The following is a 15,366-nucleotide window of genomic DNA, read 5'->3' as shown; positions in this document are numbered from 1 at the left end:
TTTTTGGCAAAACTCTGAAGGAAGGAGAAAGCAGAACAACGTGTTTTCCATGGAGTCTGGTTTCCGGGGAAGAAAGAGGGCACCTCACTTCCCAGCCAGCACACATCTGTACCCACGGGTGATCCAGACACACAGCAGACACAGGCAGTACGGGAGACACACCATGCATCCACACACAGTAACGGAGCTGCCCCGCCCCACTTCCCAGGCCAGAATCGGGGAGGAGGCAGACAGCCCTCACCGCAGCCAGCGAGCACGGAAGAAAGAAAGAAGCAAGGCAGATTTGAGGCAGAGTGTATTGAGAACAGGAGAGAAAACAAAGTTGAGGGGAGAGCTCGGCCAGCCTGGCCGCAGGCACTGCAGGATGGAAGGTGGGCTCTTCCACGCTGGCCCTCGGGAGTCGAAGAGAACAGGGGTTCAGGGGCAGGGGCTTCACTGTGTCCCGGGAGGGGGATGGTGTGAAGTTGCTGAGCTCACTCATGCCTCCTACATGCCCCCGCATTCCGGGTAGAATGCACTCACTGGGAAGGCACCCCCTGTTCCCATGGAGATGAGCCCAGAGCTCAGGAAAACTGCAGGCTCAGCCCAGCATGGGCACCGCCTCCACCACCCCTCTCCCCACTGGGGAGCCCAGAAATAGGGCTGGGAAAGAGAAAGTGGGTGGTGCTCAGGCCCAGCGTTGGGGAGCTTCCATCTGAATTCTACCTCTTGTGTCTATATTCTCTCAACCCCCACAGAGCCTGGTTTTGGGGGGCTGTAACACATCAAGGCTGTCAGAGGGGATGAGGCTCTCGGACTACCTAGCTCAACACCCTCACTGCACTATGAATCCGAAGAGATATGTGGGATCAGTCTCCTACATCCCAGCCTTTTCTTCAAACCCTTAAGGTCTCCTCTGTCCCATCGCACTGAGCTGAGCGGCTGTGCTCCCGCCCCAGCCCTCGCCACTCTGCCACCTCCAGGCCATCCTGCACCTGCGCCATCCCAACCGAGGCTTCGGATCCCTGGGCTCCTCTGGCCACACCCTTCCCAGAACACCCTAGCAGACACCTAATCTCCATCTGTCCTATGGCAACTGCCCCTGTCCTTCCCCTCTCTTCCCAGGGGACTGTCATCACTTACAAGGCCTTTCTCCAGAAGCACCAGCCTATCCTCTCAGTCCTCACAGATGCTCACAGCCGGTAGGGCCCTCATTGTATAAATGAGAAAACAGGCCCAGAAAGGGAACGTGACTTGGCCAAAGTCACACAGCAAATGAGAGGCTGAGATGGGACCAGAACCCTACTCGGCTGCCTCTCTCCCTCCCACTACATGGGGATAGCTGCTTTCAGTTGGGCAGATCTGGGCTATAGCTGGAGAGAAAACAGCCAACGGGTACATCGTCAGGGGCCTGTGTCCTCGCTGCACACCCATGCCTGCGAGTCCTTCTACAGGGCTCTCCATCTTTCAGGGTCCCCTGGACCTCCTCTAACCCAGAACAGTGAGGGCAAGCCCGGGAACCGGGGCGGAGGGCTGGGATGAACGGCCTGAGCGGTCCCCAAAGCGGAGCCAGGTGTTTGGAGAAGGCATGGAGGCAGCGGAGCGGGAGGGCAGGAAGAAAAGCATCAGACAGCAGTGGCGGGCTAAGTCTTCGTCCAGCAGAAGAAAATGTGGAGGCCGAGGCAAGGCTCTCTGAAGCCGTGGAGAGGAAACGGCGTCCAGAAGGCAGAGGCGGAAGAGACAGACCCATGGAGGTGAGAATCCAGCAACAGGCAGAGAGGTACCGGGAGCTGGGGTCCTGTGAGGGTGGCCCCACTGGGGCCGCAGAAGGGGCAGCCCCTTGGCTGGCTGTTCCGCAGGCACTGGCAGGTTCTGCTTGCTCCAGAAGCCCCTGTTAGGGCCCCCTTCCAGGCCACTCCCCAGCAAGACGCTGGCATCGCATTAGCTCACAGAAGCCAGAGGAAGCCCCCAGCCTGGGTCGGGCCTGCCTTGGGAGTTCTCTCTCCATGACCCTCCTCCCCCCCAGAAGCAGACATCCTACCCCTCTGACATGGAGTCCAACCACCCTTGAGGGTGGGAATGGGCGGCTGCCACTGGGGGGAGGTGACTTGCCCAGCGTCACAAAGCTGGCTGGTGGCAGCGTCAGCCCTTGAGCCCTGCGTCCCCACACTCCTGACTCTCAGCCCTGGGCCGCTTCCCGCCACATCTGCTTTCCAGCCTGCCCTCAGAGAGGGGGCCCTGACGGGCAGTGGGAGCCCTGTGGGGTCTGTTACTTGAAGCAGAAGGAAGGCTTCCACACCTGAGCCTCGATCCCGACGTTCCGGGTGGAGAAGGAGGGCCTCGGGGCCTGCTTGGCCCGGGGAGACCAGGCCCTGGAGGGAGACACGGGGGAGATGTCGCTGCCGCCGTAGGTAGGGCTCACTGCGGCGGGCTGGAGGCCGTCCTGGCCGGGGGCCGTGTACAGGCCTGGCGAGGGGCGGGAGTGCCGAGGCAGGGCAGGTGACCGAGGGAGGGTGGCCTTGGGCAGGCTGGGCACCAGGTCCAGGGAGCTCGGCTTGACCGGCGAGGCGGCTCTTGGCGAGGCCTTGGCGGGCTCCTTGATGGGAGACAGGACGAAGAGGGAGGGCCTCAGCTGGTACGGCGGCTGCGACTGCTTGGTGGGCTCCGGGTGCAGGACCCCGTTCTCGGGCAGGTAGCCGTGGTAGAGGGAGGCAGGAGGCGTCCGCGCTGGGCTTCGGGACGCCACCCGGAGGCTGCCGGAGGAGTACTTCCAGGATGAGGGCAGGGACATGGTGGGCGAAGGGCAGCGGGCCAGCTCGGCGGGGCCCGAGGACTCGATGACATACTTCTCCATGCGGGACTGCCGGCGGGCGTAGAGCTCGGCCCCTTTCCCCGAGGCCTCGGACAGGTTCTGGTTGGGTTTGGGCTTCGGCTTGGCCTGAATGCGCGGGGACTTGAGGCACGAGGCCCACTCCGGGACGTTCTCGGCCCCGGTGGGGCTGTCCCTGTCCCTGGGTGCCGGCTCCTGCTGGAAGTTGGAGGCCTCGGCCCCCAGTGCGAAGGGCTCCTCCTCCACGCCGGCCTCCCCCTGGTCCCTCTGCCTCCGCTTCTCATCAGCCGTCTGCACCAGGTCCAGCAGGTCTGGATTCGGAGTCACCTTGGGCTTCTCCACGAAGGTGAACATGGATTTCCGGCTGCCCCTCCGGGCCATAGACTCCTCCAAAATCCCTGTCTTGCTGGTGGGAGTCCCCTGGCCCTTCAGATGGGATGGCTTGGGGTCAGAGCTGGGGTACAAGGCGGAGTAGGAGGGGGGAGACCTAACCCGGGAAGCCGGGGGAGCTGTGGACAAGGTCTCGGCATAAGTGGGGGGTGGGGTGAAGTTCCCAAAGGGGCGTCTCTCCAAGGCTGGGCTTCGCTGTGCCATGGGCCTCCTCTCCACCATGGGACTGTGAGACATTACGTGCCTTTGTGGCCGAGGGCTCCTGTCGGCCATGCTGGAGGACTGGGGAGCTGGGGCCTTCCCCCCGAGGTGTCGTCTCTCTACCATGGGGCTCTGCTCCATCTGGCCAGTGCTCCCTGGCGCCTGGACCCCAAAGGGCCTGGCCGTCCTGTTGACCACGGAGGGGGGCTTGGCCAGCGTGAGGTGGACCTCGCTATACAACTTGGTAGGTGTGGTGGCCGCTGCCCGCCCGGGTGTCTCTTGTTCTGCTGGCACCGCTGTGGCGCTGGGCTGGACATCGATGAGCAGGGAGCTGGACATGAAATCCAGGGCTGGGGGCCCGGAGCCGGAGATGGGAGCGGCTTCTCTGGGGAAGGCGCTGGTGGCAGTAGATGGAGGTGAGACCTTATCAATCAGGAGGGTGCTGGACCTCATCTCTGTGGCCAGCTCCTGGGGCTGCCCACCAGCACACAGGGTGCTGGGTTTGGAATCCGGCACGGTGTCATTTGGTGGGAGCTGTGCCTCTGGAGAATTCTGTGGGACGCTGGAAAGCGGCAGGCTCTGGGGGGTGACAGTGGCCGGCGGGTTCTGGTTGACATCGGCGGCTGGCAGGTTGTGGTTGCTGGTAGACGCGGGTGTGACGAGTGCGGCGCTGGGTGAGGCAAAGTTCTGGTTGACATCGGCAGCTGGGCTGTGGGTCTCGGCTGGAGGCGGCGTCGGTGGGCTCTTCTGGGTTTCTCGGTTCTGGGACAGGTGGAGCCCATTGGCCGTCAGCAGGGCGGCGTTCTCCTTTAAATACACCACCAGTGGCACCTCTTCCTCCTCACTGGCCACCTTCTCCAGGTGCCGCAGCAAGCTGGCTTCCTCTGAGCACCCCTCCATGCTGCGACCAGGGGCCCCTGCGTCAAGGCTCTGGCCGTCGGGGCTCCTGGGAGGGCCTGGCTCGGGGAGTGAGGTGGGGTTCAGGCGGAGCTCTGGGGCATGGCCCGTGGGGCTGGCAGGGGGCACCCTGAGGGACTCCTGGCTGGGCTTCTGTCCCCTCTGGCCGTGGCTCTCCAAGGTGAACTCGTTCACCCTCTGCCGGCGCCTGTTGAAGAGCTGGACGCCTCGGGAGTTGGAGCTGGGAGGGGTGGTCAGCTGGGCTGCGATCTGCTGGCTCCGCGCCTTGGCCTCCTTCAGGTCCTTCTCAGTGAGGCTGGTGCTCCGGCCCAGTGCTGCGGGGAGGGACAGAGGCCCGGTTAGCAGTGGGAGTGCTGAGTCACAGGGGTACCCAGACAGACAGGCGGACAGACAGACAGACAGACAGATGGTCACCCGTGACCCTCCTGCAGATGATCTCCCCCTCTGGCATTTGATCTTTACTTAGCTGTTTCCTGGAGTCCCCTCTCTTCATAAAGACCCCTGACCCAGCCCTCACGGCCCAACCCAAACGCCACCCCCTGGGTGAGACCCTCCCCAGCTGCCTCACTGGGCGGAAGAAGACCGCCTCACCCCAGCGGTCCAGCCCCATTCCACCCAACGCATCTGCCTGCTCCTCTCTCACCAGGCTCTACCCTGCGGGCTTTCTTTCTGTCTCTTGAAAACGCCAAGTGTGTTCCTGCCCCAGGGCCTTTGCACATGCTTTTCCTCTGTTTAGAATGATCTTTCCCAGGTGGAATTCCAGGTTGCTTCCTTCTTGCTATTCAGGGCTTGCTTGAAGGTCACCTTCCTGGAGGGGCCTTCCTCTGTAATGAGCCCTCCCCTTTCCTAGCCCATCTCTGTTTATGTCCTCATAACCCTCAACACGGTCCAGAATGCTCTTCTCCACCTGTTTCCTTGTTTACTGTCTGTCCCCCCACCTGGAACCTGAACTCTAAGGGGGGCAAAGACCTCGCTTGACTTGTTCGGCACTCCCGCCCGGCCCCCGGGAGACAGCCTGGCAGAGAGTGGGCGCCCAGGGACCCTGACTAAGACGCACGAATGATCCCCAGGACGTTTCCTAGGTGCTTTTCTCAGGACACTGGACACCTTCGAACGCAGAGAACAGCCATCTGATACCACGAACACGAACACTAACACTCCCCTTTTAAGAATAGGCAATGCCGTCACATGATCTAAAAAAAGTTAAAAACATGAAAAAGTATAGTGTTCAAAAGCAAAAAAAAAAAAACGTATACAGTGAAAAGTGTCCCCCGCCCCCGGGCAGCCCACACCACAGACCAGGTCACAGCTGCCATTAGCTTCTTCTACGTCCTTGCAGACTTTCCTCCCATTTTTATTTAAACACTCATTTTTAAGATGCTCACAGTTTAATGTTATAAAAGTAATAAATGGGGCTGATTTCAGCGGCGGTGATACTAGAACACTGCACTATTTCGTGTTATCCTCACAAGAACCCCGGGAGACAAGCACCACTCGCCCCTGTTTTACAGAAACGGAACACGAGGTCCACAGACGTGTGAACGGCTCAGCCGAAGTCACATTGCACAGGGCGGTGAAGCTGGGGTCAGCACCAGCTCTCCTTGGGTCCACGGCCATACTGGTTTCTAAAGGTCCATTTGGGACACACGGGGGAACACAGTCAGTAGGTTTCGGGGTTCAGTCTGGGGCTGGAGGCTGGGGCCTGAGGCCGGGGGTCAGGCTGGGGTCAGACCCCATCCTTCTGTGAGTGCACTGCTGGCACACAGTCAGTGCTCAGCTTATGCTATGGAACAGCGACCAAACAAATGGGTGCCCGAGCAAATGGGCCGGCGGACAGGTGGCTGGGACGGGCTGTGGTCAGGGTTAGCAGCTCACTCAGTGGCTGAGAAAATTCCTCCCCAGCCCCTGCTCCCACTGCGGGAAGCTAATTAGTTCTGGAGGAATCTGACCTTGCCCTTCCTCCTCCCTTCCCCTCATTAGCACTGGCCGTGACATGCTGAGTGAGCGTCCAGGGACAGTTTTCTAGGCATCCTGCCAGTGAGGCTCAGAATTCATAGACTCAGAGCTGGAAGGGCCCTTACAGAGGAGCAATGTCACTGCTACCCCCATTTTATAGATGAGGAAACTGAGGTCCAGAGCCTGGTGCTGGGCAGGGCTCCTGCTAGGGTCAGCAGGGAGGCCACACAGAGCAGAAAGGCTGTGGCAGCAGTTTCACTGGGACCAGGCCCAGCGGCCACAGGCTGTCTGGCCCCAACCCCATTCTTTCCACCTCCCATCAGGACCTGCCCCCGCCCCAACACCTGCGCCCACATGTCCAGGACAGCGAGAGCACACAGCCTATGCCATGTGCCCCCGACACCCGCTCCCTCCTGGTAGGGCTCCCCTCCTGCCTGGGTCACCCTACCGATGCAAGGTGACTGGTTTGGGGGGAGGGTAGAGGGGCCCCGAGAGGTTGCTCAGCTACACGGTGTCTGTCTTCTCTGCTCTGTGCAGAAACCGGGTCTCGTGGCCCAGATCTGGGCTCTGCCACTTGCTGGCTGGGTGACCTGGGCAAGTCACCGCACCTCTCGGAGCCAGTTTCCTTAACTGAGCAGGTGACAAAGCACTGGGAGGCTGCAGTGAGGTCACAGCTGCTGGGAGGCTCAGTGTCCTCAAGCCAAGGTTCATGGGCAGAGGGCTCACGCTGCCCGGGCATGAGGTGGGACTGGTGACCCCACTCTTCTCCCTGGAAGGGCTCAGACGTTCTAGCAAAGGAGAAGCACTCACAGGTTAGGGTCCTGAGAGAAGAGGTGACCCTCTTAAGGTCACACAGCAGGCATTCCAGAATTCTGGGGGTGGGTAGGAGGCATTGTTGCCTTATATTACAGAACCTCAGCAACTCAGAAATGGCTGTCACCTGGTCCAATTTCTGCATCCCTAAAGGTGTGCCTTGGAGGGCACAGCCTCTGATTACACACTCAGTGGACAGGGAGGTCACTACCCTGAGAGGGGCCTTCTACCTGTAAAGAGTCCTCAGCTATAAAGTGGTTCCTTACACTAACTTCTGCCCCCGAATGCCACCTAGAGAAAACGCTTCCTTTTTCTAACCTGACAGCCCTGCACAGATTCCCAGACACAAAGCGCATCCCCACGTGGCACGGCCAGGGGCAACACCCCAGCCCCACTGACGGGCCTCAGGACACACACGCAGCCAGAGCAGCGGTCGCAGCGGACACGCACTGCACTCGCCCTGTGAGCCCAGCCATGTGCCTCACGTGTGCGGTCCCGTTTCATTCCCGTGACATCCCTATGAAGCATGAACTATTATTATCTGCTTTTCAGTGAAGAGAAAACCAAGGCTCAGCAAGGTGAAGTCAGCGGCCCAGGGTCACAGGGCCAGAAAGTAGTGCAACCGGCTCACCCCTGACCCAGCGAGCACCACACTTTCTGGCTAGCAGGTTCCCACAATGTGAGGCTCATAATCCAGAACTCCAGAGGGCCCTGAACTTTTATCAATCTCCCCCCGCCCCCACCTTCTCTGCTTCAGTCCTATCCCCACACCCCACACTAGTCCTGAAGGCCATGGGTTTGGAAAACTCTCAAATGGCAGAGCATGCAGGCCCTCAGGGATAGGCCAGCCTGGGTGGCTCAGAGAGGGGGCCGGTTGCAGAGAGGGCGGTGGGGCCCTGGCCTGGTCTGCTGGTCCCCAGCTAGACATGGAGCCTCCCCCAGGCCGCTGTTCTGAGGCAGCAGGAACGTGGCCAAAGCGGCCAGGAGGTGAGAGAGCCTGCCTCTGAGGAAGCTCCGTGCCCTCTACCCCAGCCCGCAGTGACTCCATGGGAAAGGAATTCATCAGGAGGTTTGAAGCAGACTGAGCTAGCAGTCTAGATGATTTCTGCCATCCTGCATGAAAAAAGCAGAGGGGATGGGGCTGAGCCAACTATGGGCACCCCAGAGTCCCCCACTGCAGGGCACCAGGGGAGACAGTTCCACCCGAAATTCCTCAGACTAGGGAACTGCCACCCCTGGCAATGCCCCAGCCAGGGGGGTCTAAAATCATGCTCTCTGGTGTCAGAGAGGCAGGAGGTGGCCAAGGGCTGCAGGGGACAGGCACCTCGCCGAGCCCCCAACCTGTGCAAGCCCCCAGCCTGGTTACAGCCTGCACCTGTGCAAGTCGCAGCACCCCCTCTTCTCTGAGCCTCTGCAGGGCCAGGCTGGGGTGCTGGCCCTGGAAAGCCCTAGACTGGACAATGGATCAGGAGCTCTGACGACAGGCCTTCAGGAGAGGAAGGGGTGAGGGCAGGTGCAAGGAAGAGCTGCCTGAGATGGTGAGGGAGCTGGGGAGACCAGGGTCCACCGGGGTTCAATCCCCAAGTGGGGGAGGGGGACAGGAAGCCCCGAGTACTGCCTTAGGACGAGGTTGCAATGGCTGCGGTCATTACTGAGCCCTCACTACAGCCCAGGTGCTGTGCAACATGCTTTATACTCATCATCTTTTTCAATCCTCCCAACAACCTCCAGAGATCATACTGTCATTCCTCTCAGAAATCCGTGCTCAGAGAGACCTGCCCAGGATCCTACGACTTGCAAGTGGCAGAGCAAGCGGCAGAGCGGGGATTCAAAACTCAGAGTCTGGCTGCTGAGCCACATTTCTCAGCCACTCTGCCTCCCTGACCCTGACTCTGGAGGGAGGGGCACCGACAGAGGCTCCGGTGCTCCTGGACGATGGTCTGCAGAACCTGTTTCCTCGCCTCCTGATCAGTGCCCAGCAGTGCCCTCTCTCTCTCCTGCATCTTCAGCTGCCTGGAACAACTCATGCTTTCTCTCCCTTCTTCCTCTCAGGAGAAGAGCTGACAAACTCATTCATACTAAGGCAGAAATGACTGCTAGGACATAAAAGACTAGTGCAGTGGAAAGAATGTGTGCTGGGAGTCGGGAGACCTGAGTTCGAGCTGTGTTCAGGCGGGGACACGCCCTTCCTCCCACCCCATCGGCTCGGCAGGCAGCTGCCTGTTTTGCCCACCATCAGGCCTGTCTGGACGAAGGATCCGAAGGAGGGAGGTGGGGCAGGCAGGGGAAGGGAGGCCAGAGCAGAAGGTCAGGGCAGGGAGAGAATTCAAGGAAATGTTCCTTCACATGGCTGCCGTCAATGGGAGTATCCAGGCCCGGGAAGGGTGGAGCGGGACAGGGAGCCAGAGGTAGGAATAGAGACTGGCTGGAAGCAGCCCGCTCTGGCCACTTGGGAGTCTTGGCAATGGGACAGGTAAACAGGCTGGGTAAACTGCCCTCCTAGTGGGGTCAGGAAGAAACCAATGGCTGGCCGCCGCACAACCTCTGGCTCAGCTGGGGGCAGGAAGATGAACTTGGCCTGAGTAATGGTCTGGCTACCTTGCCAGCCCCTGCCCTATATCCTCCCTGCTGAAAGGAGGAAATGACACAGCCTCCGTTCTCTGGGGAGTTCTCTATCCATGCCAAAGTCCTGGTGAGTGCAACCTGACTGAGTCCCGGCAGACTGCCAGAGCTCCTCTCAGGAGGAGAATAATTCAGACTAAGGTGGGAAGGACTGCCAGGACATGAGAGATGCACGGGAACAAGAGTGGGGAGCCCCAGACCTAGCTCCAGCCTTGCCACCAACAAGGCCAGCAGAAGCCACCATAGGCCTCTCCCTGGATGCCCAGAGGGGAACTGAGACCAGAGAGGGATGCTATAGGCCCTAAGCCACACCCCCCAAATCACAAAGGCACCTCTGAGTGCTCATCTTACTCACTCCGGCTGGGTCTTCCCTTGCAGCCCAGTTTCCCCTTGAGTGCCGAGCCGGCCTCGGTTCTCCAAGCCTCTGGGAGAGGCAGCCAATTGCCTCACTGACAGAGAGGAAAATCCCACATCGACAGCAACGCGGAGGAGCTGGATCTGACTTCTCTCCTCCACGGATGACTCAGCCCAGCTCTTTATCAGGAAAACTGATTTTGCAACAGCCTTTTAAATGGCCTCTCCGCCCCCAGCCTCTTCCCCCGCCAATCTACCCGCCCCACTCGGCCAGATTCATCCTCGTGCCTTTCTCCTGCCTCCCCAGGACACAGAGAACCAAGCAGCAAGCCCTCAGGGTGGCATTCAGAGCCCCTGACGTCAGGGCCTCCCTCCCGAGAGCTTGCTGGCCGCCCTGCTCCCGGCACACTCGGCAGTGGCAGCGGCAGCGGCCAGAGGGAGTCCAACGGCTTGTGGCTCCCACACCTGTGCCACGAGCTCCTACCTCTGCTGTGGGGTTGGCACAGACACCTCCCCCGGAACGCTTCTCTGTCTCACATCCTTTCTGCGGGCCCCAGCCTTCCCACCCAACTCAGACGCCACCAGTCCTCCAAAAGCTTCCCCAGCACCCGTGAATCTGCGGCATTCGATTACCTCACCACTTTGCACATCGCTCGTTTTACTGAGAGTTACCCTTCAGGCTGTGCTCACGGCATGCCAGGCCTGGCTGCGTTCACGGCAGTCCACCAGGTCAGCAGCCCCTCACCTCTGTGCTGGAGAAGAAGCAGCGAAGTGACTTGCCCAAGGGGGCACAGCTGGTCAGAGGCGGAGCTGGGATTCAAACCCGTGGTGGCCCAGGGGCAAGTCCAGGGCCTCTCCTGTGCGCCAGGCTGCTCTGCAGCAATCTGGGACTGAACGTAACTTCCCCCAGGAAGCTCGGGGGCAGGGACCTCCACACCTTCCCTGGTGCTCACAGAATAAGAATGAACCCGACGAGGATGACGACAGCCAACATGCAAGGAGCACCAGAGGCTGCCAAGCTCAGGGTTCAGCATGCGTTTTCTCATCGATTCCTCACGGCAGCTCCTAAGGGAGGCTCCCTTACCTCCATGTGACAGGTGAGGAAAACGAGGTCCGGGGAGTTCGAGCACTCACCCCAGGTCCCGCAGCCAGCAAGGGGCAGGCAGAGTGTAGTTGGAACTGGGAGTCTGGCTGATCCCAAGCCTGGGCACCTCCTTCTCAAGAGCTCTGCCCACAAAGCACACACATTTCCCCACCCAGTGTCCCAGGCCCAGCTCCACTGCCACTTCCTCCAGGAAGCCCTTATCAATCCATTCAGACTTGTAGATCAGTGCTCCTCCCCTGCTGAACCTGGCCCAGGGGCTTCAGAGCAGGAAGGCTGGATGGCAGAGACAATAGGTTGGGAAAGCTCAGAAACCAAGGCTGAAGGGGAAGGAAGCCAGGCCTGGCCCAACTCCTGGTATCTCCCTGCTGACCATGGGCTGAGATTAGGCAGAGCAGGATGGGTGGGTTGGGGGGAACTGAGAAAAGGGCTCCCAAGTTGGCTGTGGCCTTGGCTGGCAGCCATCCCTATAGGCCACAAGCACTGCTCACTGCTGACCTAAACTTTAATCTACAACTAGATTTTCAGGGACTCGGAAATGGTGACACAGGGAGAGAGGCAGGCTCAGCCCCAGGTGCACAGCAAGCTGGAAAAGGCTGGTTCACCGAGAGCCAAGTTCAGACCCGGGCTCCCACCTCCCGGTCCAGCCCTGCTCAGGCTGCCCACCCCCCCACACCCTCCCTGGCTGCTTCAGCTTCCACCACCCCAGCCCTGGGAGCCTTGGGAACACAGAACTACTGCCACGCCCTCCCTTCCAGAGGAAACCCTTCACCCAGGCAACAAAAAAGGTGGCAAACCAGGGCGGGGTAGCGATAGTCCCCCTAAACTGTGCCTCTGCCAGGGGCCAGGCTGGGCCTAGGCCATTTCTGGGTCCCCAGCCCCTGCCCCAGCCTGGGCCTGGCACACTCTGGGCCCTCTACAGAGATGTCGCTCCTCCCCTCGGCCCTCTGGCAGCCTGGGACAGCAGCTGGTCTCCATCCTCAGCCGAGACCATCACCGAGCAGGGGGTTCACGAGTGTGGACGAGATACATGGCTGTAGGACGAGCACTCCCACAGTCCGAATCCACCCGCATTCAGGGAGGTGCATTCTAGATTCATCTGCATCCCAGGTCTGTCTAGACTCCACAGCAGGGATCAGCGGGTGGTTTGTGGGGACCGAGGGTGGCAGGGAGGGGTGGGGGGAGGAGGGAGCAACACGTCTGTGGGCCAAGAGGGAGATGACCTAAGAGGCAGACTATTCCGTTAGCCGCTGGGAGAATATAGAGCCCAAGGGCAAGAGGAACTGGGATGAGGCAATCTGGGAAGTATTCCTGGAGGGAGGGGCCTATGCCCTCAGTCTTGAAAGACGGAGATGTGAGAGAAACCTGAAACCCTAAGAACATACGTGCCCCTGTGTTCACTGCAGCGTTGTTTACAGTCACCAAGATGTGGAAGCACCCCAAGGGTCCATCCGCAGATGAATGGATAAGACAACTGCGGTACATTTACAGAATGAAATACTACTCAGCAACAAAAAAAGAAAACTTTACCCTTTGTGGCAGCACGGATCGGTGTGGAGTGCATTATGCTAAGTGAAAGAAGCCAGCCAGAGAAAGACAGACACCATGTGATCGCTCGTATGTGGAAACCAGTGAACAAACTGAACTAACCACCAAACAGAGACAGACGCATAGATGGAGAGCAGGCGGAAAGCTCCAGGGTGGGGGCTGCTGATGGGCGGGGGGAGTGAGCAAAAAGGGAAAAGAACTCAGGGGCACAGACAACAGTGCGGTGGCCGCGGAAGTGGGTGGTGTGGAAGTGGAAGAGTGTGTAAGGGGGATAACTGGTAATGGAAAAAAACACAATAAAAAACTATGAGGGAGAGAGAAAGGAAAAAAGGAGAAAGAAAAAAGAAGGGAAGGAGGGAAAAAAGAGACAGAGATGTGAAGGTATTCCAAGCAATGGGACGGCCCAGCAGAGGCTGGAAAGCTCTCCCCGCTGCCCTACTCCCCTCCCCACACCCACCACAGCCCACTTCAAGGCCAGGTGGACAGAAAGGCGCCCATCAGAGGAACACACCCGCTGGGCTTTCCCAGAGGCGAATGGGCTGGTCCACGTGGAGTTCCAATGGGCCTCCGACACCTCCAGGCTCACGCCCAGAGTCCCGGAGCACTGCGCTGTCTGCCTCGAGCCTCCGGGAGGGTTACATAACCGCCCCGCTCCCGGGGCCACTGATTCAGCGGGGACCCTCCGCCGCCTCCACCTCCGCCTCCGCGGCCTTAGCCATCTGTCTCGACTGCTTCCCTCTTATAGAAGAGCCGCCCAGCAGCCAAAAGCGAAGGCCAGCGCCCTGTGGTAAATTCCCCACATTCCTTCCGCACAGAAAAATAAATAACCGGGGGAAAAAACGCACGAGGAATGGTAATGACGTCCCAGGCAGGCTGGAGTCAGAGCGCGCAGCGGGGCACTGACAGCAGAGGGAGCCGTTCCAGGCTGAGGCTGTATCCCCCTGCCGCGCTGGGAGGGTCTCACGGGGGCGCCTGGACACACAGCCCCGCCCCCACGCCCCTCCCAGTTCCTCCAGGCGGGGCTCACTCTCAGGGTCTCAGGCTCCCGGGCATCTGCCAGAGAAGGCCTGGGAACAGGTGGCCTTGGTAGGCAAACTTGTCAGAGGCCAGGTGCACTTCCCTTTTGTTACTCAGGTTGCTTCTTATGTTCCCGGCATTCGGTTTCAGCATTATCATTATTTTATTAGGTTGTTTTGTTTTATTTCGCAATCTGTGACCTGAGAGCAGTGTTATGCCCATCGTACAGATGAGGGAACCAGGGCTCAGCAAGGTTTTGTGAGCCACGGAATTTATCTCAGCCTCCAGCCATTTGCGGGCTTTGCTCCTGCGTCTCACTTCCACGTTCATTCAGCCGGCCTGCCTTCCCACCTCCCAGCAAGCCAGCCAGCCAGCCCTCCTTTACCAAACCCAGCCGGGGGTGAGGCCTGTTCCCAAGGCATCCCGTGCAGCCTTTAGTAAATCATTCCTCTCTCCGAGTCCCACCTTCCTCATCAGTAACACAAGATGATATCTGCCTAGCAGGGCCACTGCTGAGCCAATGAGACGCAGAAACGATTTCTCTAGTACACAGCACTGTGCACACCTGAGGGGGATTTGACTTAGCCTTCTACACAGACACGCCTCTGCACAAGTCCACCAGGCTGGGGCTCTGCCTGGCTCCCTCGCTTCCGCAGCCCTCTGTGGGCCTGGCCTCTCTCCGGCTCGGCCCCAACCAGCACAGCCCAACTACCGCACGCTCACTCCCTCACCCCCCAGAATGCTCTCTGCAACGGGACCCCAGCGTCAGTGTCTAGCCAGTGTGCTGGATTGGCTCCAGAGACCAGGGTTTGAATCCCAGGTCTGCCTCTTGCTAGATGTGAGCGCCCAGGTCCAAGACTCCTGGGGAGAAAGGAACAGCCGAGGTTGGCCGCCATCGTGGGGTACACAGCCCAGCAGCCAGAAGGGCACCGAGGCCCTGCCGCACCCCCCATGCCATGTACCAGTTACCAGGTCTGCCTGGCTCTCCTCCAGCAGGAGAAGCCTGTGCCACAGGAGAGGCCGAATCATCCAGCCCCACCTTCCCCTTGTCCCTCAAACTGCAAAGGAAGACTGGGGGCCTGAGATTTGGTTCCAGTGTGCGTCCTGTCACACGTGGGGTGACACACTGGACTCATTCCTGACCCTCTTTGGGCTTCAGTCTGTTCGTGTGTTCTCAGAGGGGGCTGGCCTGGACCCTCGATTCCTAGAGGATGGTGCCCCCACACCTCTAGTGGAAGTGAAAGGGTTTAGGTGATACCCTGATCATCAAAATCTTAATAGTTATGGAAATCGTGCAAGCGTAGTGGGAAAGGAGCATCATGAACACACCAATCCTGCGAAAGGCATATTACTGCTCAGGGCGAGGTGAAAGTGGACACAGCAGTGACAACAGTTAGACAGCCCAAAGAACATAAGTGAGTTAGGGGGTGCAGGGACCCATTTATTCAACCCACATTTATTGCACACCAACCTCGGGCCAGGTGCTATTCACAGCCACGAAGAGGAGCGGCCTGCATTTTGGTAGTGGAGCAAGATGAACGGGCAAGCAACTAGACAAGTAAGTCAGGTGGTAAACGCTACAGAGAAAAGTAAAGCAGGGACGGACAGGAGATAAATGGAGGAGTGGTGTGCGAAG

At 59.4% G+C, this 15,366-nt stretch overlaps 1 protein-coding gene across 7 annotated transcripts in view; it reads right to left on the bottom strand.

The window, feature by feature from the left end:
• The window catches only part of SYNPO (synaptopodin), a 50,990-nt gene that overhangs the window by 5,059 nt on the left and 30,565 nt on the right, over nt 1-15,366 (bottom strand). For 3 of the 7 annotated variants that reach the window (XM_028527979.2, XM_036014575.1, XM_036014573.1), the window contains one exon: nt 2,279-4,632. In XM_028527979.2, coding sequence (XP_028383780.1) covers nt 2,279-4,632 — 2,354 coding nt within the window. Of the gene's footprint in view, nt 1-277; nt 4,633-10,064; nt 10,277-13,224; nt 13,291-13,408; nt 13,416-15,366 lie in introns of those variants that run through there. The other 4 variants (XM_036014576.1, XM_036014574.1, XM_028527980.2 and 1 more) reach the window with 4 other exon arrangements.

Source organism: Phyllostomus discolor, chromosome 13 (assembly GCF_004126475.2).
Source record: "Phyllostomus discolor isolate MPI-MPIP mPhyDis1 chromosome 13, mPhyDis1.pri.v3, whole genome shotgun sequence".
In the NCBI taxonomy this organism is placed as follows: domain Eukaryota; kingdom Metazoa; phylum Chordata; class Mammalia; order Chiroptera; family Phyllostomidae; genus Phyllostomus; species Phyllostomus discolor.
Note: the sequence above shows the minus strand (reverse complement) of the source record. Positions and strands in the feature narration are given on the sequence as shown.